Below are 24,920 nucleotides of genomic sequence, written 5' to 3' on the forward strand. Positions count from 1 at the left end.
GTTGAAATAGTACATACTTCCATGCGTGGTTGTGTGATATGCATTCTTGGTAAATCGTGCCGCCACAATTTTTGGCGTTGTCGGCAGGATTTACCAAGAATGCATATCACACAACCACGCATGGAAGTATGTACTATTTCAACTCAATGCAACCACATAAGATCAATGTCATTTTCCCAAACTTGTGCCGACACATCCTTTTTCAGTAACCGGATATTTCAAAATAAAAATCTGATTTCATTTGATCCATACAAAACAAATTTTTGCATGGGAACGCAAAACATTATTGCGAGGTAACACAAAAGAAAAAATTCCCACTATGTCCCCTCGTGGGCTCCATATTACAGAATGTTGTATGAGTGACTTTATTTTGAGTTTTTATTTTGAAGGATCAATTGTGATCAACTAAATTCAACATGCAGTCTTATATCTTATACTGTGTGATAGGTTTTAGTCATTTTACTTACTGATGTAAGAGGGGCATCCGCAGCGATGTGCAGGTTTTCTATAAAAGATGGTTTGAACACGTGATCGGGGCCATYTTGTTTGGACTCTGAAGCTACACAGGCTCTGAGTGCAATGGTGTCTTTAGATCTGAACATAAACATTCACCTGAGAACGTAATCAGTTTTATGTGCATTTTTCAGGCTACCAGTCTAAGAAATGCCTTATAGTTTATTCTTATTGTTTTTGGGCCCACTGTGGTCACTATGTGTAGAGACTAATAACATTCTGAGCAGGAATATGTTGTATTATATCCATCAAATTGAACATATGTGGCTGTTTAATTCAAAAAAGCAAAGTCACTTGTTTTTATTCACATTTTTATTTCTCTTACTTTGAATAGTTAGGTAGGCTTCTCAAGAAAAACACTGTACAAAATGTCATTTAAAAGGCTCTGAATTGTCTTCATGTTAACAAAATAACAATTCAGAAGGCTTAACGCAGAAACATCAGCAGACATGCTGTTTGTTGCTCACTCTGCATGTGTTTCTGCATCGAGCATAATTGACATCTGATCGCAGAGTGATTTGGGGTGCACACTTTACCACCAAGTGCAAACAGAGGTGTCAGAGCTGATCACTTGCAGTCAAAACCCCTTAAAAAGAATTTGTGATAAAAAAAAATCCAAACAGCCCCAAAAAGACAAACAAGACATCCATGCTTACTAGTGTAGAAGCAACTGACACTTTTTATCATGTTTATTTCATCATTAAGTTCCAGTCTTCAGCTAACAACTGCATTCATTAACTGCAAACTGTGGGTAATTTTGTTTTTCGGAGGAACATTGGAAGCAGCAGTTGTATCGACTTAAAACACTGTTTATAACTAATGATAAAAGCCCTGTGGCACATTGGAACAAATGTTTGGAGTCCTTGCTAAATAAATTTATATAGAATTAATTAATTTCATTTCATTCATCAAACACTGTAATTATTTTGTCCTGTACATATTCATAAAACCTTCCTCTTATTTTAGTCAGCTATAGTCTAAATTTAGTTAAACATACACATGGAACCTTAAAAAATGGTATTTGTTCACCTTAATGTGATGCTGGGATGAAAGCTTTTGATTGTTTAACCATTATTGTTTTCTTGCTACAACTGCCGCTTTGTCCAAAACTAATGATTTCCTTCTCTTTGTCCACGAGTCCACCACAGGAGGTCCGTAAAGTGTAAACAGAGAGGCAGAGAGGAAAAGCTGGAGTGCTTCATTATTGTCTGTATTCACTGGAATAAAGAACTTTGCTGCGAGTCATTGTAGTCAAATGCACTTGAAGCACTATCTCCTGCAGCCAGCTGTGCTGAGGGGTCTTTGATTTCCATGTGCTCTCGTGGACCAGCCCACCCCCCCACTCTCTCTCTGCACATGGTACAGTCCATTTAAAAAGGTGCTTGTCATCTCTCAATGCTCTGTGTCCTTTCAACAGTCAGCTGCAGGGTGCACATTTCATGGGGGTAGTGCTGGCTCTCTGACACACACACACATACACGCACAAACAGATACACTCATGTTGTTACGGAACTCTCACAGAAACACACAGGCATGCTTTCACTCTGATCCACTCACACACACCATCTCTACAACACACACTCCTTCCAGCAAAAGCACATTTCCCCTCAGCCAGACACATCTTTAAGAGAAAAGGACACATTTCTATGAGGATTTAAGTTTTGTTTTTTGGCCCCCTCCCCTCCGTTTAAGAAAGGATTGAGAAGAAGTCAGGGAGGATTTTATTTGGGGACATCTACCTTGTAAGGAAATGGTCAACTTGTCAGCATGACACCGTGTTTGGATTTCCTTCTCTCCCTCAGGCAAAAATCTTGAAAATGATGGATGACAACAAGCAGCTGGCCCAGCGCATCGATGGGGCCATTCAGTCWGCCAGCCAGGAGGTGACCAACCTGCGGTCAGAGCTGAGCGCCACCAGTCGCAGACTGGCCGAGCTGGGAGCGACAGACTCCTCTGCCAGCATGCTGGAGACCCTGCAGCACAACCACAATGGTAAGGGAGCCCCTCGGAGWGAGCAGTGAGCCTAAAGTTGCAGCAAATGTGGCGAGGATTTGAATCCAGCTGTTGGTGATCATGCAGTGTGGATTGTTGTGTTTCAGCTTGTAATAGATGTTATTAAATAGAGAAAAGTCTCACATTATGTGGAAAAGTGCAGTTAGTGAAGAAACTAAAACAGAAATGTTGAGGGATTTCTGTTGACTTAGTTCACTCTAATTCTCCTTTCATGTTGAATTATTAACCCCTTGAACTTTTCAGGGGGGTGGGGTGCTGCTGCACTTCTTCGAGGCAGAGTAGGTAAAGTTACAGCGTCTTTTCACCCTCAGGCACGCTGTGTGCTAGCCCACTTGGCTCTCCCCTAACTGGACAGGGGATCTGTGTCTTGAGGAGGGAAAAGGAAGGAGGGCTGGTGTCAGGGTTGCTGTGGGGGGACTGTTTCTGAGCTGTTTGAATGGCTGCAAAGTCTGTCCGCATGTTTTGGGAGCACTGCAGCTGCTTTGTCCTTTTTCAACTTTTTCACTTGGTTTGACGTATAGATATGTCAGGTAACAGACGTGGGCTTGAAATCTTTGTGCTTCACAGTAATCACAGTTAGCAATGTGGGTTTCCATGTCCTTTCTACTTCTGGCATGCATGCACACACACACACACACACATACACGCACGCACGCACGCATGCACGCACGAACGCACGCACGCACGCACACACACACACACACTTATGCTGTTTCCATAGCAGTCAGCTGGTAGTGAGCTGGGTGAGAGGATATGTTCTGTCAGCCCTGGCAGYGCACTGCTGTGAAACATCTTCCTCAGATACTTATAGACCTACAGTGTTTCCTCTTTTAAATTTAGAAATTGATGAATGACTTACACTTTTTTTTACAGATTTTAAGTTCTTGACCTATGTTTTGCTTTTAAAAAGAGGAAATAATGATGGGACTATCTTACACAGCTGACCGGGGACAGTTTTGACTCGTGTCAGCACTGTTTGCAGTGAACCAAGCGGGCGGTTTTGTTCTGCAGTTATTTATCTCTTGTATATATGTGCTGCACATTATCTCCTTGGCACCGAYGCATCCTTGCATTGCTGCTGTTTCCATAGCAGTGTGCGTGTGCCGGTGTGATTCCTCTGAACACTCCTCTGGGAGTGTTTGATCACTGATGTCATTGTTCCTCGTTGCTGCTTGTCAGCTCAGCTGAAACGATGCCAGAGATGAACACGTTCTGATGTGAAATACCAATCATCTTTGAGAATATTCATGAAATTCACATTTGCATTGCAAAGACAGCAGTTTTGCTTTAGTCGCAGTGTTTTTTTTTTTAAATTAATATCTTATTTAGAACTGACTCCTATCTATGGATTTGTTTACAGTTTGGATTGTAAATGGCACAGTTAGGGACACAGTGCTGTGTTTCTTACTGTCTCGTTAAAACATGGCATGCAGAGAAAACTTTTTGCAAACTTCATTCTGAAGATTGTGGTTCCTGGTTCTTGTCTTTGTTTGACCTGTATAGCTTCTCCGTGTCCATGAGTCTCAATCAGTCGGTCTATTTCCCTTTCACAGCCACTTCTTGCAATCTGTTCTCAACCCCCTTTTTGTTCTAACCGTTCTTTAAAAGCTTCGAGTGTATAATAGAAAAGACTAGGGACAGAGGGATTAGGTAATTTATCACAAGTGGCCGTATAGGGAAGGGAGGCGTGTGGTTAAGGTCGCTGGTTCATTGCGCAGCTGGTAAAGTGGAAGTCCCGAGAGAATCGGTATCAGGGGTCCTCTCTGGACTTCACTTTGAGCAGCACTAACCTTGCTTGCAGGCCAGCTGACCTTAATTGTGTTCCTACTGCCGTTGGGGTTTGCATTTGTTCGCTATATTAATCTCAGTGGCTGCAAGGTTGAAAATAAACTCTATAGTTTCTGGTTCATATTGAAAGAATTTTTTTCAAAACAGATTATAAAAATATTTTATTCCAAACAAAAACTTTAGTCACTCAAGTCAATGACAATTTAAGTGAAACTAAGAATTTCAAAGGCAGTGTGCTTAAAAAAAGTTATTTACATCGTTGTATCAATTTATTACGTTTTTCAGGGTTATTGATTTACTGCTCTGTTAGGGTCTTGCCTGCATTATAACATGTTGTGGTCTTGACTTTAAGTGGGCCATTGATAGGTCTTTTTTGTGTTTTAGCCATTTCGTTATACATTTGTTGCTGTGCTTTAGATCATTGTCCTGTTTTATGACCCAATTTTAACTTTGCTAAAGCTTTTRCGCAGATTCACATATGACTCCAAAATACTGAAGAGTTGACCTTGAGGCCCCTTTCATTCAGCATTTTCAAACCAGGCCTGATATGACTTCTTTTTACCTCAGTGTCATGTGTGAAATGACCAAGGTAGACAACAGAGTCAATGTTTTCCAGCTGCTGTTATACCTCTGGGTCAGCAAAAGGTTTAGACCTTGTCTACATGAGAACACAGTTTTTCCAAACCTGTTTTTCTTTATTTGTMATTTCTAAAAATACTCGCGTCATTTCTTGAAATGTCTTAAATACAACGCAATTATCCAAAAGGTTGCATGTCAAGTCTGCAGGTGGTGTCGTAAAAAAATAAATGTCATCTGAACAAGAGTTTAAAACAACAAAAACAACTTTGTAGACGTCACCTTAAAGGCCCAGTATACTCGCTTGAAAACCAGTCGACATGCAGTCACGTGGTTGTTCGATGTTTATTTTTGCACACACCTTTCATAGCTCCTGGGACCCACCATGCCAATCTCCTGGGAAACCCCTCCAACTGCRGGCTACATCACTGCATGGGGTGCTACTTCCTGCTGAAGTCTACACTGTGCTACTATATTTTATCCACAAATCTGTCCCGGTTAAATCTCCCCCGTTTTGGCCATTTGACTATCTTTATAAATGTCATTTTCGACTACAACAGTTGGATTCTGGAAGCGATGCAGTTGAAGCAAAAGCAGCGTCCAAATACTTTCATCTTAAACAAACATGCTAATGAACTTCTGACCAATTACATAATGATTTCTTATGTGATGGATGGTGAAAAGTTCTCCTGGCGGGTTGTCACGAGAAAAGGCAAAAGACTCAAAGCTGCAAACAAAATTAGGCAGTTTTTGTCATGCAACTGCAACAATGAGAGCCAATTTCGTCAGTTCGGATGGAGCATGTGGAGGTTTTTTAGTCTCAGAGCTGAGTTGGTGTGTGAAGGGAGGGGTAGAGCATGCAACACTCCATTCTAACCCACAGTGCTTTTGTTGCTATGCCGAGTCACGTCAGCTTTTAAGCACACATTTTGATATGTCACCAACCCAATTGGTTCGTGTCTGTAAAACTGCAGAGAGCCTAAAGCCACAGTGTGAAAAAGCCTAATGACTGTCAGCTGCCTAAGTCCTGAGGCTGTGAAACAAGTCCAGATGACCACTTGTCCCCAAATGTGTCTAATAGTTGGACTGAGGCATTTATCTCATGATGCAGTGTTTTTTTTTTTTGCTGAGCTTAGCATTGTGCATTCTTAAACAGTTCCACTTTTGTCTAGAATATCCACAGGGCATTATTTTAGATATGTTTTCTTATTTCAAATGCAGCTCTTTTTTGAAAAGAAAAATGTAGTTTGTTTGATTTTTTTAAACCTGTGATTAATTTCTTTACTATCAAACTAGACTCCAGCGAAGTGACAAATCACCAGCTGTTATGAGGGTTTTTATGGTTTGCTGATTAGTTAATAAAGTGCATTTGCTTAGGGGCACCCAGATACTAATCACATTCGTAATTCCCTTTCAAGCAATAAAGATGCACTTAGTTTTTCACACAGGTATTCTGCAATTTGACTTAGTTTTTTTAAAACAGTGTTATGTGTTGTTTGTCTAAGGCTATATTTACCTCCTAAGAAGTTCTTGTGTTTTTTATGTACCCTCAAGTTGACCTTCATTGTTCTTCCTATCTGCTATTTTTAAAGTGAAAGTCACAGAAAAAAATCTCTGCAGTGTTCTAACAATATTTTAGTTCTTTGTGGGCATCAAATTTTTTTGTTTTCTCAAGGTTGTTTAGCTGTTTAGAGGCAATTATTGCTTATTTTTCTTTCACTTCATCAAAGCAGACATTTTTGACAGGGAACGTTCAGTTTCCTATGCTGCTGTTTCTAAAAATAGAAAACATCCTTCACAAGATTTATTTTACAGATGAGCCTCATATGACTTTGCTGTCTTGTTAAAAMGGTTGATGTGAGTGCACCGATGGTTAATGCTAAATATAAATCCAAGCTCTGAAACAAACGATTTAAATAAGTGATGTTAAATTGCTCAGGTGTGAAACAATGTCACAACATTTGCAGCTTCAACAGAAACCGAATTGAACAGTTTGTGGTGTTTCTCACTTTTTATTTCAAGAAATATGTTTACATTTTACTGATTGTGGAAAAGCTTTGATGACTGGCAGAACCATAACTTCTTTACAGTTAAGATGGGATTCAGTCAAAGTACGTGTAAATAAATTTTCATATGTAGAATATTATCCTGATATAGACTGGAGGTCATTTGTTCCCTAGAACAGAACCTAGTAAACCTGATACTTTTCAGCATGACTTAGCCTTTTTATTCTTCAACACATTTTCTGCATTGATTCCAGAAACAGATGCATGTAAAGTGATATTTTCTTATAAGAGGAGAATACCTACATTGTAACTGGTGAAGAATACATTGGTGATGCAGTTATAAAAGACTGCAGTAAGTTGCCCCAAACTGTGAAAATAGCATCAAGTCCTATTAGTGCTCTTTTCGTCAGTGAAGATGGGTTTTGAGTCCTTATGTGTCTACGGTATGAAGATGAGAAACTTAATGACTTGTGTGGAGAAAAAAAAATAAAAACTTCTCCTCAGGTTTTATGTTTACGGCACATTTTATCGTCATTTATTTGACAAAGTCATCCAACAGATGGTTACTCATCAACGCAGTCCTCAAAAGTGCAACATAAAATGGGATCGCTGCTGTTGCCTTTGGCAAACACCATTTAGCTCCTCTAATGGCATCAAGTGCTGTAACTTTTACAATAAACTCCCAAGTATATAAAATGTTTCTACCAAAGTGAGGTTGTATTTCAAATGAAAATACTCAAGTCAGTGAAATTACCAAGGGTAAAACCTAAACATGCTGCTGAARGTTGTAATTAAGTCTATAAAGTGTGATGAGTGACGTCAGTTGGCAGCCACATGGTAAAAGGTCATCCCTTACATTTAGTCAATCACTTGGTAATTACTATGCAGAATACATGATGATGATGAACACAGGATGTTGTGCTGCCTTGCACATGTGTACTCATCAGAAGCTGGTGTGTTGTTTTACACAGCACTGCCACTGATGTGTGCTCATGCCTTAATAAAACTGTGGTAAGCTGCTGAACATGGAAGAAAACAAAGTTTCCTTGCAGTAAGCAGTGTCTTTGATTCACAATATAACTCTTGTATTAATTAGCCCACTCACTAAAGGAACAAGATTCTTTGATCAGGCCTGCCATATATAGTTTATGTTTTGAGTTGGTCTGCTTGCATTAATAACTTTGAGCATCTCTYGGATATGTAAATGTCTGTTGCCCTTTGTCCTTGAGCCCGCTCGTCCTTAAAAGTAATGCTAACACACACACTTTCCCAGGCAGCGGCAGATGGTTGGAGCAAGTGTCCTCTGTAGTCTGTGACATTGCACATATTCAAATGCCATGAAATGCAAACGCTGAGCTGTGTTTTGCAAAACGGTGGAGACAGAGTTTGTGAGTAAAGGAAGAATTCAATGGTAACATTGGTTTTTATCATTTGCAGGAGGATTTTGAACAGTTTTTGTCTCCGTGTGTCTGGGGTAAAGAACTTGTCAATGGACACTTTGGGACTGATTAAAATGCTCTTTAATGTGATGAAAAGTTTCATTAGTGGGTAATGGTGGGTAGAGGACATAATACTTTTCAATACTGCATCCACTGCAATCTTTGTTTAACCTTTAAATAGTATTTATTTCTTTGTGTGCCACGTAGCCCAGACATTAAAAGCACATTAGCATAAACCCATCCAGCCTGTGATCCAGAAATCCATGAGAAAACTAGGTGAAAATAAAAGCACTAGAATTTATGTAATGCTTTAAAGTATTTTCAACATACAGGGTTAATAAACTGATATTAGATAAGAAGAAACTGTGTTCCTCTCAAACATGAAGCTCACCCCCTCAAGTTTATGAATGATGTGATGTGATGTGATGGGGTGGAGGTTGCTGTGGTGTTTTAGAGAGCTTTGTCTAAAATTACTTACAGCTGCTGCAGCTGTGGTGAACTGACCAGAGATGACACGATGTGAGTTTTACCTACATGCTTTTCTGTCACTGTTATATTTATGAGATCAACATTATGTATCGTTACGTTAAGCTTGAGCACTGTGCGCAGATGGCAAAGTCTTCCACTTAATCAGAACTCGTGCAAACACTGTTTTTTGAWATCAATGCATGCTTCAAACAAGGCCTTTTCCATCACAATACTTTATTGAAATTACCAATCTTATAAATCACATATTTACTAAACAATGCATGTTGCAATCATGTTGGTGAAAAATCGTTCAGTTTCCTAATCAAGTCTTGTTCTCATAACTAAATATTAATTTTATGTCTTTGCAAGATATCTGMAACTCAGTATGAGAATATTTTGAGTGTAGGTATAGATGATTAGAGTTACTTCACAGCACTGCTCAGTCATTGCTTTGCTGATGAGCATCAAACATATGGTATAAGCTGGTCTAGGGTCAGGTTTCCTCTTGCTCATCTCCTAGTGCAATCAATTACAGGCTGACAAATAGAGTGACATCTTGGATCACAAAGTACTTAAAGTCTCTGCTTTGTGTCAGACCTTTTCARTGGTGGAGAAAGTACTCAAACACTGTACTTAAGTAAAAGTACAGATAAACAGACAAGAATGTACTCTAGTAAAAGTAAAAGTACCACATTAACATTTTACTTGAGTAAAAGTAAGTAAGTAATTGCTTTTAAATACTTAAAGTATTAAAAGTAAAAGTACTTGCTTAATGTATTCCCTCATGGTCTACTACAATATCATGAAGTGGGCCTACTGTATGTATATTTTAATACATCAACGGTGCCATTTTAGTGAACAATGCTGCAGATAATGCATAGTTTTGTGTTTACACTCTGTGACCCTGTTCACACTTGGACTTGTGATTCTGCATCATCACATATTGTGACAACAGCTGCAGAAGATATAAATTCACCACTAACCTCCTCTATCAAATCTCAACAAGTCATTTTTTGAACCAGTTAAATAAGGCCATGAATGGCACATTTCCTCCGTGGTGGAAACCACTGTGGGCATGCTGATGCTCTGCTTTTTTATGGAGGAGGGTGTAATGGTACTTTCCTGCTTTGTTCAATGGACCACTTACAGCAATTCCCCTCTCGCCATTAATTAGTGTCAAACTAAAAAAAACATAAAAAATAACTGTAACGTGATGTGAATGTACTTTGTAATGCAACTCATTACAGAAATGTAGTGGAGTAGAAAGTACAGATACTTAATATAAAATATAATGGAGTAAAAGTCAAAAGTACCCATGATGAAATCTACTTAAGTAAAGTACAGATACGTGAAAAATGTACTTAAGTACAGCAAGAAAGTACTTGTACTTAGTTACATCCCACCACTGGACCTTTTCCACCAGTTCAGACAAACTGGAATGTTAGAATTTGTTTCAGAAGGATGTTGAAGGCATTGCTTTGAGGATGCTTTGTTTTTGGMTCAAAACATTGGCTTTACAGACAGTTTTCTGGGTATTTCACTCTCCCATCAAAGCGCTTCAGTAGAAGAATGACGTGGATCCAGGATGACTTTCTACTGCGAGTGTTATTCATTTACGGGTTTAGTTGGCCTGGAAACTGAAAAAAAAGGTAATGCAACTCAATCGTTAAAATACGACATGCTTGAGCCAGTTGACAAACAACAATTTTAAAATTAAAATTGAACTTAGTGAACTACTTTGACCCATATGAATATGTGAAGAAATGTCCGAACAACCCAGATCAGCTGCTGTTGATTTCCTGTCTTGATACTGAGAATTATCTGGATTTTAAACTAAGCTCACATGATCACAACATGGTAAGAGTGGATAATCTTTAAATAAGAAGTTTTTTTAAAATCTTTTTTGTTTATTTTAATTATAATATCAACATTTAGCAGACACAGACACAGTACTGTTGTTTTCCTGTTTGTTTTGGTTGGTTAGTTAAGTCTGGTTTTTGCTAATACGAATGATCACCCTGCCTCCAATTGTCCATCTCGCAGCATGCCGTCTGCCCAGCCAGCTGGTGCCTGCTGGGTTGGAGAGGCGGACCAGGGAGGCGTGCACGTCACAGTGGTGGCAGGTGGGCCCCACATCAGGTATCGTAATGCCTGCTGGCACAGACGGTTCTGTCTCAGGGCCACACAATGGAGGAGGGACAGTGCATGTGTGGCAAAAAGAGAAGGAGACATTGTGAGTTGTGTGCATGCCAAACCTGACAAATTGGATAAAGCTTCTTGTGGATAGCGAGGCCAGTGCCAGTGTGAAGCTGACATATGAAGAAGACGCGCACAGTGGATGGGAACGGCAGAGTGGATGAGCGCAGATGTCTGATCACAACACTTGCACCATGCTGAAGGAGAGAAAGTGTTTCTATTCTTTATTTAATGCACAACAAGAGATTTTAATCTAACTCAAATTGTCTTTTGTTGTCATTATGCTGTTAAAAAATACCAGGTATTTATGTGACCTGTACCTGGTCCTATATTACATGTGTAAGTTATTTACATAGATTAGATTAAACTCTGTGACCCAGTTGCCAACAAGGAAGCCATTCTACACCTCTATAAAGGAAAAGAAGTGACAAAAAATTGGTTAATCTTTCAGCTAAACGTATGTATGTTTTTTTACAGTCAGATTTTCACATCAGAGCTCAAGCAAAATTACTAATTTACTCTAAATTAAAATAATTATAGATTCATTACAGTTTTTATTTCAGAAATTTCTGAAAGAAAACCTAGCCTAAATTGCAAATACTGAAAACTTCCCAGATGTTTTAGAATTACTTGATTCAAATCGTTTTATTAGCTTGACATTAAATATAAAAAAGAAGTTGCAGCGCTTTCACTAACCACATTAATTGTTTACAGTTTTGCACACGTTTAATCACTCTTATATTAATAAGGATTTAAAAAACAGCTCTGAGCTTGTTCTAGTGCAGCTCTAATGTAGTAATGTTGACATAACATTCGGTACTTAGTAGATGCCTGACTTTTAGAGACCATGTGCATTGTTAAGTGACTTTAATGGGAATTTAATGAATGATGTCGACTGGTTCTATGCAGAGTATGAAAACACAGGATGGTGAAAGCTCTCAGGACTCAGCAAGCAGAAATGTTGGTAAAGGTTGATGCATTTGCATGCTGTATTTGACAGTCAGTGTGCCCACATGAGCCTTAAACTGGAGATGTCCTACAGTTTTAGGTATTTGTTCTGCGTGTTCCAGTGTCTCTTAAAACCTGCTGAATTATTGATGACAGGATGAAGCAGATGTCTAATCGATAGGGAGAGAAAGACATAAAAAAGGGGTCAGATTCCATTTTTAGGATTCTAATCTAAAAAATAAAATAAATAAATAAAATAAACATGCCAGGTCATATTTTCAGAGCAAGTTTAAATATTTTATAGCAGTTTTCATCTGCATCTTTAGAACGATTTCCATGTTTTATTTTATTTGTCGTGGCATTTCTTGCATGTACTTCTTGTCAAATTGTGTTGGATGCAAACAAAACCTGCTTTTTAAAAAAAATAACAAAGGTGTATTGAGTCATTCTTTGTTTGGTAAAACTGCACCTACTTGCTGTGAGTTTTTCTTGGTGCTGAGCATTGCACACTCTGATCCAAACACATGTAAACAAACCCTGTGGTTTTTCATTTTCACATACTTGAAGACGAAGGAGGACAATGGAACTACTGGAGTGTGGCTGGCACCAGAGCAACCTTTTCTCAAGCCAAATAATTTCACCTCTGCATTAGATGTTTTACATGCGCCTCTGATAAACTGCTTAATTTGTTGTAGACACGCAACCAATGTGTTTCTTCTGCTTTTATAGTTGATTTTTTTCTTGTTTAAAGCTCCAAATATCCTTGTGCTGATGTTCTGGTATGTACTGTTTGTGTTCGAGATGCTTGTTTTGATTTGAGATATAATAAAGAGTCAGGTACTGCCAGCTGCTCTGACAGTCTAGAGGTAGTTTTGACACTTCATCTCTGTGGAGTGAAGAGGCTTGTCTTGTATCTCCTATCCAAGCACAGAGAGTTCATCCAGAGTTCAAAACAAAGCTGACAGTGAGAGCAACATATTCACTACTCTGTGTCAGTCTCTTCCCACCTTTTGGGTCTTAATCCTCCATCAAGAGAGTAGCTCTTGGTTTGACAGCCGCTTGCTGGTAAATGACAGGGCTACACACAGTCTCATCATCCTCACATTTTTTAAATTTTTGTTACTTGTATGTGCAGAAGGGTTTGCCGTCTTAGGGAATATCAAAATTAATTTTTGATTGTCCAGCTGGCTCATTAAAAGCCATCTGATAAGGTTTAAATAAAAAGGAACAGCCTGTTATTCAGATTTATGGAGGTAAAAAACAGCAATGACAGCATGATAAGTTGTTGTGTAGAACATCTTATTGGGAATTAGTGGGCAATAAGACTTGGAGCCAGTAAATTTATGGGATGGTTAAAACACAATCTTCCTCCCCTGGCACCCCCCCCCCCCCCCATCTTTCTCTCTCACACACACTCACACACACACACACACACACACACACACACACACACTTATATTGAGCCTTGCATTGTGCAGTGAGTCATCCGTGTGCTGGGAATCTCTGCGGTCGTAAATTGATGTATTTGGGCTGCGTAGAAAATATTGATTTCTGGTAGATGATAATGTGTGATGTAACAGCTTTTCATTGTCAGAATCTACAAAGCCATTATCTTTACAGGAAGTTGATGCCGCTGTTTAACAGATTCAGGCACAATGGGATGCATACTGGAAAACACCAACCGTTGATGCTTTTGTCCAGTTTGTCAGTTTATTGTCCTAGATTCTTACTGATCAAATCCTGACTGCTAAACCTCACAAAAACACGTCACATCAATAATATTGACTTTGAGAAAAAAATAACAGATTTCAAATTGCCGCTGTACCTATTAGAATAGAGTTCATTACTCAATTTATTTCCCTATACACATTCAAAAATAATAAAAATAACTGAAACCAAATCTGGTACAAATCATTCACAGTAATTAGATAAATGCCCAAATAATGTTTCAATGTAAACCTTATTTCTGATTATTATAACTCTGCCCGAGGAGGCATACTGTTCTCTGGTTGTTTGTTACCAGGTGCAAAATTCCATCCATCACACTGTCTTTATGCACTGTATTGTAAGAAAATTCGTATTCAATAAACTGAAGTCGATATTAAAAACACCACTGTTAAATAAAATGATTTGTAGAAGGAATCAAAACCATACAACACCAGAATTCTGGATCTGAGTGAGGTTTATTGTCACTCAAGCTGACAGGAAAACAACACTGGCGAAAAACCAGGAAGTTCATCTATTTTTACAGGTTCTTCAGTGCCTGCGTTCGCCCCCAACTGACCTACGGCTGTATCACAGGCATTCAGACAAAATCCTCAGCTAATGTCATCACAACGTTTAATTATGTGTTGTCACAGATATTTCGGACATGTAACTAATCTATTATCAATCAAAACATAACAGATTAAACACTGTCAACATTACAAAAAGGAAAACCTAAGAATAAAGTGTTGTGCTTTTAACATCAGTACTAASCTCTAATAAATTTAAATTTCTTCAGTATCTCCTGAACAAAGCTGCTGMTATCAGWCAAAATTAACATGATTGTTCTTGGCCCAACAGAAGTGTGAAAAGATTTTGGGGTCAAAGGTTCAAAGCTGAATGTCAGGTAAAGTGATCTTTGTTGCTTGAATCCCCTTATTTTGGATGGTGCACAGAAGTAGTTGGTCGCTGAAATTAATTATATGGTAAATATCAACTCGTNGACACAGTACTGTTGTTTTCCTGTTTGTTTTGGTTGGTTAGTTAAGTCTGGTTTTTGCTAATACGAATGATCACCCTGCCTCCAATTGTCCATCTAACCCAGATCAGCTGCTGTTGATTTCCTGTCTTGATACTGAGAATTATCTGGATTTTAAACTAAGCTCACATGATCACAACATGGTAAGATTGGATAATTTTTAAATAAGTATTTTTAAATCTTTTTTGTTTATTCTAATTATAATATCAACATTTAGCAGACACAGACACAGTACTGTTGTTTTCCTGTTTGTTTTGGTTGGTTAGTTAAGTCTGGTTTTTGCTAATACGAATGATCACCCTGCCTCCAATTGTCCATCTCGCAGCATGCCGTCTGCCCAGCCAGCTGGTGCCTGCTGGGTTGGAGAGGCGGACCAGGGAGGCGTGCACGTCACAGTGGTGGCAGGTGGGCCCCACATCAGGTATCGTAATGCCTGCTGGCACAGACGGTTCTGTCTCAGGGCCACACAATGGAGGAGGGACAGTGCATGTGTGGCAAAAAGAGAAGGAGACATTGTGAGTTGTGTGCATGCCAAACCTGACAAATTGGATAAAGCTTCTTGTGGATAGCGAGGCCAGTGCCAGTGTGAAGCTGACATATGAAGAAGACGCGCACAGTGGATGGGAACGGCAGAGTGGATGAGCGCAGATGTCTGATCACAACACTTGCACCATGCTGAAGGAGAGAAAGTGTTTCTATTCTTTATTTAATGCACAACAAGAGATTTTAATCTAACTCAAATTGTCTTTTGTTGTCATTATGCTGTTAAAAAATACCAGGTATTTATGTGACCTGTACCTGGTCCTATATTACATGTGTAAGTTATTTACATAGATTAGATTAAACTCTGTGACCCAGTTGCCAACAAGGAAGCCATTCTACACCTCTATAAAGGAAAAGAAGTGACAAAAAATTGGTTAATCTTTCAGCTAAACGTATGTATGTTTTTTTACAGTCAGATTTTCACATCAGAGCTCAAGCAAAATTACTAATTTACTCTAAATTAAAATAATTATAGATTCATTACAGTTTTTATTTCAGAAATTTCTGAAAGAAAACCTAGCCTAAATTGCAAATACTGAAAACTTCCCAGATGTTTTAGAATTACTTGATTCAAATCGTTTTATTAGCTTGACATTAAATATAAAAAAGAAGTTGCAGCGCTTTCACTAACCACATTAATTGTTTACAGTTTTGCACACGTTTAATCACTCTTATATTAATAAGGATTTAAAAAACAGCTCTGAGCTTGTTCTAGTGCAGCTCTAATGTAGTAATGTTGACATAACATTCGGTACTTAGTAGATGCCTGACTTTTAGAGACCATGTGCATTGTTAAGTGACTTTAATGGGAATTTAATGAATGATGTCGACTGGTTCTATGCAGAGTATGAAAACACAGGATGGTGAAAGCTCTCAGGACTCAGCAAGCAGAAATGTTGGTAAAGGTTGATGCATTTGCATGCTGTATTTGACAGTCAGTGTGCCCACATGAGCCTTAAACTGGAGATGTCCTACAGTTTTAGGTATTTGTTCTGCGTGTTCCAGTGTCTCTTAAAACCTGCTGAATTATTGATGACAGGATGAAGCAGATGTCTAATCGATAGGGAGAGAAAGACATAAAAAAGGGGTCAGATTCCATTTTTAGGATTCTAATCTAAAAAATAAAATAAATAAATAAAATAAACATGCCAGGTCATATTTTCAGAGCAAGTTTAAATATTTTATAGCAGTTTTCATCTGCATCTTTAGAACGATTTCCATGTTTTATTTTATTTGTCGTGGCATTTCTTGCATGTACTTCTTGTCAAATTGTGTTGGATGCAAACAAAACCTGCTTTTTAAAAAAAATAACAAAGGTGTATTGAGTCATTCTTTGTTTGGTAAAACTGCACCTACTTGCTGTGAGTTTTTCTTGGTGCTGAGCATTGCACACTCTGATCCAAACACATGTAAACAAACCCTGTGGTTTTTCATTTTCACATACTTGAAGACGAAGGAGGACAATGGAACTACTGGAGTGTGGCTGGCACCAGAGCAACCTTTTCTCAAGCCAAATAATTTCACCTCTGCATTAGATGTTTTACATGCACCTCTGATAAACTGCTTAATTTGTTGTAGACACGCAACCAATGTGTTTCTTCTGCTTTTATAGTTGATTTTTTTCTTGTTTAAAGCTCCAAATATCCTTGTGCTGATGTTCTGGTATGTACTGTTTGTGTTCGAGATGCTTGTTTTGATTTGAGATATAATAAAGAGTCAGGTACTGCCAGCTGCTCTGACAGTCTAGAGGTAGTTTTGACACTTCATCTCTGTGGAGTGAAGAGGCTTGTCTTGTATCTCCTATCCAAGCACAGAGAGTTCATCCAGAGTTCAAAACAAAGCTGACAGTGAGAGCAACATATTCACTACTCTGTGTCAGTCTCTTCCCACCTTTTGGGTCTTAATCCTCCATCAAGAGAGTAGCTCTTGGTTTGACAGCCGCTTGCTGGTAAATGACAGGGCTACACACAGTCTCATCATCCTCACATTTTTTAAATTTTTGTTACTTGTATGTGCAGAAGGGTTTGCCGTCTTAGGGAATATCAAAATTAATTTTTGATTGTCCAGCTGGCTCATTAAAAGCCATCTGATAAGGTTTAAATAAAAGGAACAGCCTGTTATTCAGATTTATGGAGGTAAAAAACAGCAATGACAGCATGATAAGTTGTTGTGTAGAACATCTTATTGGGAATTAGTGGGCAATAAGACTTGGAGCCAGTAAATTTATGGGATGGTTAAAACACAATCTTCCTCCCCTGGCACCCCCCCCCCCCCCCATCTTTCTCTCTCACACACACTCACACACACACACACACACACACACACACACACACACTTATATTGAGCCTTGCATTGTGCAGTGAGTCATCCGTGTGCTGGGAATCTCTGCGGTCGTAAATTGATGTATTTGGGCTGCGTAGAAAATATTGATTTCTGGTAGATGATAATGTGYGATGTAACAGCTTTTCATTGTCAGAATCTACAAAGCCATTATCTTTACAGGAAGTTGATGCCGCTGTTTAACAGATTCAGGCACAATGGGATGCATACTGGAAAACACCAACCGTTGATGCTTTTGTCCAGTTTGTCAGTTTATTGTCCTAGATTCTTACTGATCAAATCCTGACTGCTAAACCTCACAAAAACACGTCACATCAATAATATTGACTTTGAGAAAAAAATAACAGATTTCAAATTGCCGCTGTACCTATTAGAATAGAGTTCATTACTCAATTTATTTCCCTATACACATTCAAAAATAATAAAAATAACTGAAACCAAATCTGGTACAAATCATTCACAGTAATTAGATAAATGCCCAAATAATGTTTCAATGTAAACCTTATTTCTGATTATTATAACTCTGCCCGAGGAGGCATACTGTTCTCTGGTTGTTTGTTACCAGGTGCAAAATTCCATCCATCACACTGTCTTTATGCACTGTATTGTAAGAAAATTCGTATTCAATAAACTGAAGTCGATATTAAAAACACCACTGTTAAATAAAATGATTTGTAGAAGGAATCAAAACCATACAACACCAGAATTCTGGATCTGAGTGAGGTTTATTGTCACTCAAGCTGACAGGAAAACAACACTGGCGAAAAACCAGGAAGTTCATCTATTTTTACAGGTTCTTCAGTGCCTGCGTTCGCCCCCAACTGACCTACGGCTGTATCACAGGCATTCAGACAAAATCCTCAGCTAATGTCATCACAACGTTTAATTATGTGTTGTCACAGATATTTCGGACATGTAACTAATCTATTATCAATCAAAACATAACAGATTAAACACTGTCAACATTACAAAAAGGAAAACCTAAGAATAAAGTGTTGTGCTTTTAACATCAGTACTAASCTCTAATAAATTTAAATTTCTTCAGTATCTCCTGAACAAAGCTGCTGMTATCAGWCAAAATTAACATGATTGTTCTTGGCCCAACAGAAGTGTGAAAAGATTTTGGGGTCAAAGGTTCAAAGCTGAATGTCAGGTAAAGTGATCTTTGTTGCTTGAATCCCCTTATTTTGGATGGTGCACAGAAGTAGTTGGTCGCTGAAATTAATTATATGGTAAATATCAACTCGTGTTTAGACATTGCTGATATAGTTTCATACTTAGAATATTTAAGTCCAAAAATARAGGTCAACCGGTAACTTCAGTGCTTGAAGTACAGATGAGTCTAGAACAGACGGAGGCATGCCAGTCGATGCTTTGGCATTGAGTTCTAYATTGTTTAAATAATATTTGAATGAATGATTTTATTTTTTCTGGACAGTGTGCAATTAAACGATTTGATAGCCTAAGGCTAATTTACATCTGTAGTCCCATCAAACAGTAAAAACAAAATAACATCCATCAGTAAAATCGAAATAAAAGAGGAAAAAAAGAGAAAAATAAAAACAAAATAAAATAAAACATTTTGCAATTAAAAAGTACATAAAAACACCACACCCCACTCTCCAAACATAAAATCATGCCCACCTCCACCCCACTCTCCAACACACACAACCAGAGATATGTTTGATGTTTGCACGATGATGATTGAGAAAAACCTTTTAGCATAGMTTTGGCTGAGTTCAGTGTCCAAACATGCTAGTTGTTTGGTATTTTTTAACCTTAATTTTAATCAAATACTGTCTTAGGTCTAAATAGCAGATTGGATTATACAGTATATTTAGAGATGYAGTCTAGAATAGTTAAAAAAACATAACCATTTTATTAATATTGTAAGTAAAATATGTGCAAATCTGTTGAATATATTCAGTTCTTCACTCTGCAGAGGGTGATGTCAACACAGACTGAAACCATGTAACTATGTTTCCTGTCTAAGTAATTCCACCCAATGACTCTGAGACGTGATTGCAGACTGCCTTGTACTCTTGGGCAAACATGGTTCCCACAGTAAAACGAAACTGAACAAAACTATAACACTTAGGTGATGGAGGTCAGTGCAACATTTTGCATCTAATTGCTTTTTAATTATGCACATGTGCTCAGTTGTTATTGAATATTTAACTGATGGAAAAGGTCAGAGGAACTCCAAACGCAGTCTGTGAGTCTTTGTTGCCTTGTTTAAAACATGTTGCCATAAAAACGTGTTTGACTGCGCACAATCTAATATTGAAAGTGTGTGTTTGTTTGTATGGTGGGATCCCTTTATCGTGTCTTGTTGATGTGAGAATGTCCAGGAGATTGATGCTTGTGTGTTGCTGGACCCAAAGCAATAAGCTGCTCATATTAGATTTGAAGTCTTGGCTTTGCTTCCACCTTTGATCAGACCCTTTACATAAACTTCATTTGGATGCCTCAAAATTCGCTGAGGCATTGCCAGGAACCCTCAAMCTTTTAATGGTGCACATTTTTAGCCTGTAATGCATTCAGTAATTCCTCTTTGCACATGTTACTTAAATGAATAAATGAAAAGGCAGCTGTTGATGGGAGTCTGAAGGATTTGTGAGGTGGTAGTTACCTCACAGACAATCAGTCTTTTTCAGGAGTGACTGTCTCTCCATTAGGCTTAGTGCTCAGATACTGGTCTGCTCTGGGGATGTCAGACCTGTTCTCAGGCTTATGTTTCACACCATGATGCCAAATAGTTCTATTGATTAATTGATTGTGGGCCCAGTAGAGTTTTTGCTATCCAGTMCTTTGGCTACAAACGGTGTCACTGTTTAAGTTTTAAAAATATTCTGTCACAAAGTTATTCACACACACACAMAAAAAAAATTCAGTATCAAATYGAGCTATTGTGAAAGAGATAAATGCTTCTGAATTATCATCCAGGGAGTCAGAAAATGTTCTGTTTCCTTTGTTTACATAACTACAGCTGTGTAGGTGGTCAAGCTTGATACCTTTACACTTTATTTTTATTTATTTTTTTCCAAAGTTGTCATGTTCAAGGGTTTACATCTCAAGCAGCTCATTTGTTTATGTCTGTTCAGAAAAAGAGTGGTATTATATTTTGAAGACTTTCTTTCGTTGCCAAAAAGATTTAAAATCTCCTTTTGATATGGACAAGTGACATGAGATCAGTTCACACCTAATGTAAACGTTATCACGGTCGAAGCCAGAAGCCAGGCAGACACAAGATGCTCCAAATAAATTAAACATATTTATTTAAATGACAAAAACAAATGCCATGAYATGGCGGTAAAACTGACAAGGTGAKGCAAAATARGGCARCCRCAAAGAAATTGKGGCAGGTGGGTGGTGGCAAGAGACTAGTTAAATACAAACAGAAGGTGAGAGAAGATGGGCAACAYCTGGGGAGGAGGCTGATTACAACTACTGACAGGTGAGAGTGACCGATTGGAAAAACACTGAGAGTGCAATGAGAAGTGGCACAGAGAAACTATCAAATATGTATAGATAAACACAATGGTAATATGTATAACTAATAAGCACAAAAATAGTGTAACCAAAGCACACAAACATGACAATTTTGATGTCACTTAACGTTGTGAGAGAAAATAAAATAAAATTKTTGCCCATATATTTATRTTTTGATGGTGTTTCAGCTATGTTTACTKATAAAATAAATCACATATGCATTGCCACGTTATTCTGAATTGTCTATCTCATGTTGTAAGTTTCCAGTAGGGCACCTTTAATGTGGGTTTTCTTGTTCTTCAAGCCTTAACTTCACATACTACTGTGGTTTCTGCACAACTGGAATGCAGAACTATTTGTTTTGTTACTATTGGAATGTGAACATGTAAGTGACAAGGAAATAGGAAGTATAACCAACTTTTAAGTTGTTCTTTGTTGAAGGACCACAGATCAGGATTTTAAATGAAACTAGAAATATTTTGCTGCTCAGATAAGAACCACTCCTTGCATGCCGAATAGGAACTGGTTTTGGACTGGTTTTTACTGGAAGAGTATAAAAGATGCTTCACTGGGGCTGTGTCCTCAGACTCAACTTGTATTGCTGTATGCATATTGACTCTCATTTTATTGCAATAAAATTACTCAGAGACCATTGTAGTGAAGAACTTTTTTGATCATGTTTTTCTGCACTTTGTTTAACAGACATGGACAAGTTTTTTTTCCACCACAACGTAAATAAACACCTGTCTTTGTAGACCGACTCAGCTGTTTTGAGAATGTTTGGCCAAGGCATTAGCTGAGCCTGGACAAACATTTCTGCCTCATAATTCATGCTCCCTGCTCTGCTGATGTCATCACTGATAAGATATTAACTATTGATAACTATTTGACAGAGCATCACTCCAAAAATGACAAGATTGTACTTTTAAGTCCACAYTTTGACTTCACGGCTTCTTCTCAGTGTTGTTTGAGGATTCGTCATTTTCTGCATGTTTCCCTTCGAAGCAGTGGCACTGTTATCACACCCTCATGATTACAGCATCAAAGCTCATGCACATGCTTCACCATAAGCCTTCGCAACCCCTTTTAAGATGTTATCAGCTTTACAAAATGAACGGGGCCAGCAATCATGCAGAAAAGCTTTAGCATGTCTTCATACTCTGCCTGATAGTTGCTCCTATATTTTGAGACTTCAGCAGCGTGATGCTGTTGGAGGCTGAAAGGAGCACTGAGAATTTTCTTTGCTCATTAGGATTCYGCTGTAGCTGCCGACTGAGGCTGAAATGAGAGGAACTGATGAGAGGAGAGGCTACGTAGGGCCAGAAATAGATCAAAACTTAACCGGACTCCAGAGCAATGGTTGGGCACAGGAGGGGAAGGAATGTTAGCCTCCGTAAGCCTGGACATGCTAAATGGAGCTGTCTGACTGGATTACAGATGCAGAGATGTTCAGGAGAAAGTTAGAATAGTGAATGAGCTATAACTAATAATGGGAACTATTTAGGAAYGATGATAGACATGAGAAAGGGTCTTAGCTGTGACGGGAAAGGAGGGAAATTATATAGTCCGTACACTACTCCCCCTTTCATTTCAGTTGATCCCTGCCCTCCCATTTGTCTCCCTTTAATTTTGCTTTCTGCTTGCGATTACCAAAGAGACGGGCAGCTCGTGATTCTTCTATTTTCTGCTCCATTAATCTAACTCTTTCAGCTCAGTGGCCAAAGTGGCTGTCCAGACTTTTGCCTTCATCTTCGCCCTGTTTTTCAAGGCCTGACACTCCGCAAACTTTCATGTGATAAGCTGCACGTCTCAATTGTGTCAGTGGTTTTGGTTTCAGGTATTCAAGTGTGTTTACACTCTTTGAGTATTTGGGATTTGTTTGATTTGAAAGTGGAAAAGAGGTCACTGAAAGATGTTTTCGCTTGGGGCTTTTTTGAGTTTTAAAAGGACTCCATGAGCTCCATTTTCTGTGAGGATTATTCATCAAAAGAGAAGGTTTAGACATGTTGGTGGGATCTGAAAGCTCAGTGTTCAAATAAGGTAATTATGGCTTGCCAAAAATRTGACCTGGAGTTTATCAAGTCTATGTTTCATTAGCTGAGCAGTGGTCAGTCTGAAGCCATGTGAATCTTTGACATTTAAGAATCGTGGCCTTTGTAGTAATTTCTCTTCTTTCTCCTTCTCTGTTAACCTTTCTGCCTCTCTCCTTTCATCAATCCGTGTTCCTATTTTTCCCCGTCCTTTTCTCTTGCATTCAATGCCCTATTTCTCAGCTGGACTGTGATTTGCAGTTTCTGTCAGGGAGTGATAAAATAATTTCTCTCATCTTTTAGATCCCATCTCTTCTTTCTTCTCTGATTGTCTCTCCCACTCCTGCACTTTTGTGAATCCACAAGTGGCGAGGAGGCAAACAGAGCGAGGCAGCGAGGTAGAATCCATTGCTTTCGTCTGGTTATAGGTCTGGAAAGTTCTGAGTCAAACGTCCACCGTCTCCATGGAGACTAAGGTAGGGCTTTCTGGCGAGGCTTTCGTCATGTGTCTTTGAAGGTTTTGGCTAGAGTAAACAATGCCAAGGTCAACAGTTCCAGAGCTCTGTTTGACCATCTGTGACCACAAAGACGTTTCAGGCTTTTATAGATGTGGGCGCTTCTTACTTGTTCTTTTTTTCCCCAACCAGGTCTTTTTAATTAGAGTCCCAGGACCACCCTCATTTGATTTACCACAAATGTAAGTCTCTGATTTGACATAAATGCGCTTCATTTGTGTGCCTCTTTCCAGAATAAACTTCAAAACCTCCTTATTACCATGGTGCACATGAACAGTTCAGCATTGCTACAGTCCAGCATGTTTAATGTCAACTTTTTAAAAGCTGCTTTTTATATAGCTGTCAGGTTCATTGTTATTTATATATTCTCTGAGTTGTTTTCTTTGTGCTGTGCCCTTTTGGCTTTGCCACTGCCTTCTGTTTTTATTCTTCCTTCTTTCTCTACACAACCCCCTATCACACATCTCACCTAAACCCCCAAGTTCACCCTTATTTATTGTACAGTTTAATTATTAATGTTCTTAATTTTAGACGAGGGAACCCAGCTGCTTTGTCTTTTATTAATGCCTTTCAGCTCCATCACCACAGTTGCTTCTTTGGAGGTGCAAGTCAATTCTGCTTTGGTAATTACATGCAGGCACTGCCCACACACAGAGCATAGATGGCCTCTTCTTATACTGTGTGATCAGTGTAATCGTTAGGTCAGATCTGGATTTTCGCATGTTGAGATGCAAGGCAGAAGTCTGAGCTTCCAGCTGAAAGAAACTGACAATGGCTAAAAGGTAGATTTTCTGTTGTTTTGTGCCAGGGGTAAAATCAATTTGACTCAAATTTGTGACTTGTTTTTATTATCCAAGTGCAGCATTATCTGTGCTTGATAGGTGTGGGATCCACGCAGGGGCTGACTGGGGCAAAAAAGTGGCCTGGGAATTTAGTACCTGACTGGCCCATTCAAAGTCCGGGCTGGCAGATGACATCTGCAAATGCTGGAGGCYGATGGTGGTGACGGATGATGGAGGCAGAAACAACAAACATCATCTCATGGCACTGTACAAAATCCAAGGATGTAATGTTGAGAAATTGGTAAAGTTATTAAGATAGCAGAGCAGCAGTTAGCTCGCAGGCATTGACCCTCAGAGTTCCATATGGTCATTTTTGACTCATTCTGATTTTACCCCCCAAAATAACTTTATTATAATGTAATGTGGCATCATTTTCTTTTTCCAGCACATGAACTGTGTGAATTTATACTCTTTTTTTCATTTGAATGTACTGCTATTGTTTATAAGACTTTAATAAAATAAACAAAC

The 24,920-nt window shown here is 38.6% G+C and overlaps 1 protein-coding gene across 2 annotated transcripts in view; it reads left to right on the plus strand.

Moving 5' to 3' along the window:
* LOC106524179 (kazrin) overlaps positions 1 to 24,920 on the plus strand; it is a 172,003-nt gene that overhangs the window by 54,077 nt on the left and 93,006 nt on the right. For both annotated transcript variants that reach the window (XM_014017885.1, XM_014017886.1), the window contains exon 3: positions 2,316 to 2,505. In XM_014017885.1, the coding sequence (XP_013873339.1) occupies positions 2,316 to 2,505 (190 nt within the window). The remainder of the gene's footprint in view (positions 1 to 2,315; positions 2,506 to 24,920) is intronic.

The sequence above is a fragment of the Austrofundulus limnaeus genome, unplaced genomic scaffold (genome assembly GCF_001266775.1).
Source record: "Austrofundulus limnaeus strain Quisiro unplaced genomic scaffold, Austrofundulus_limnaeus-1.0 Scaffold178, whole genome shotgun sequence".
In the NCBI taxonomy this organism is placed as follows: domain Eukaryota; kingdom Metazoa; phylum Chordata; class Actinopteri; order Cyprinodontiformes; family Rivulidae; genus Austrofundulus; species Austrofundulus limnaeus.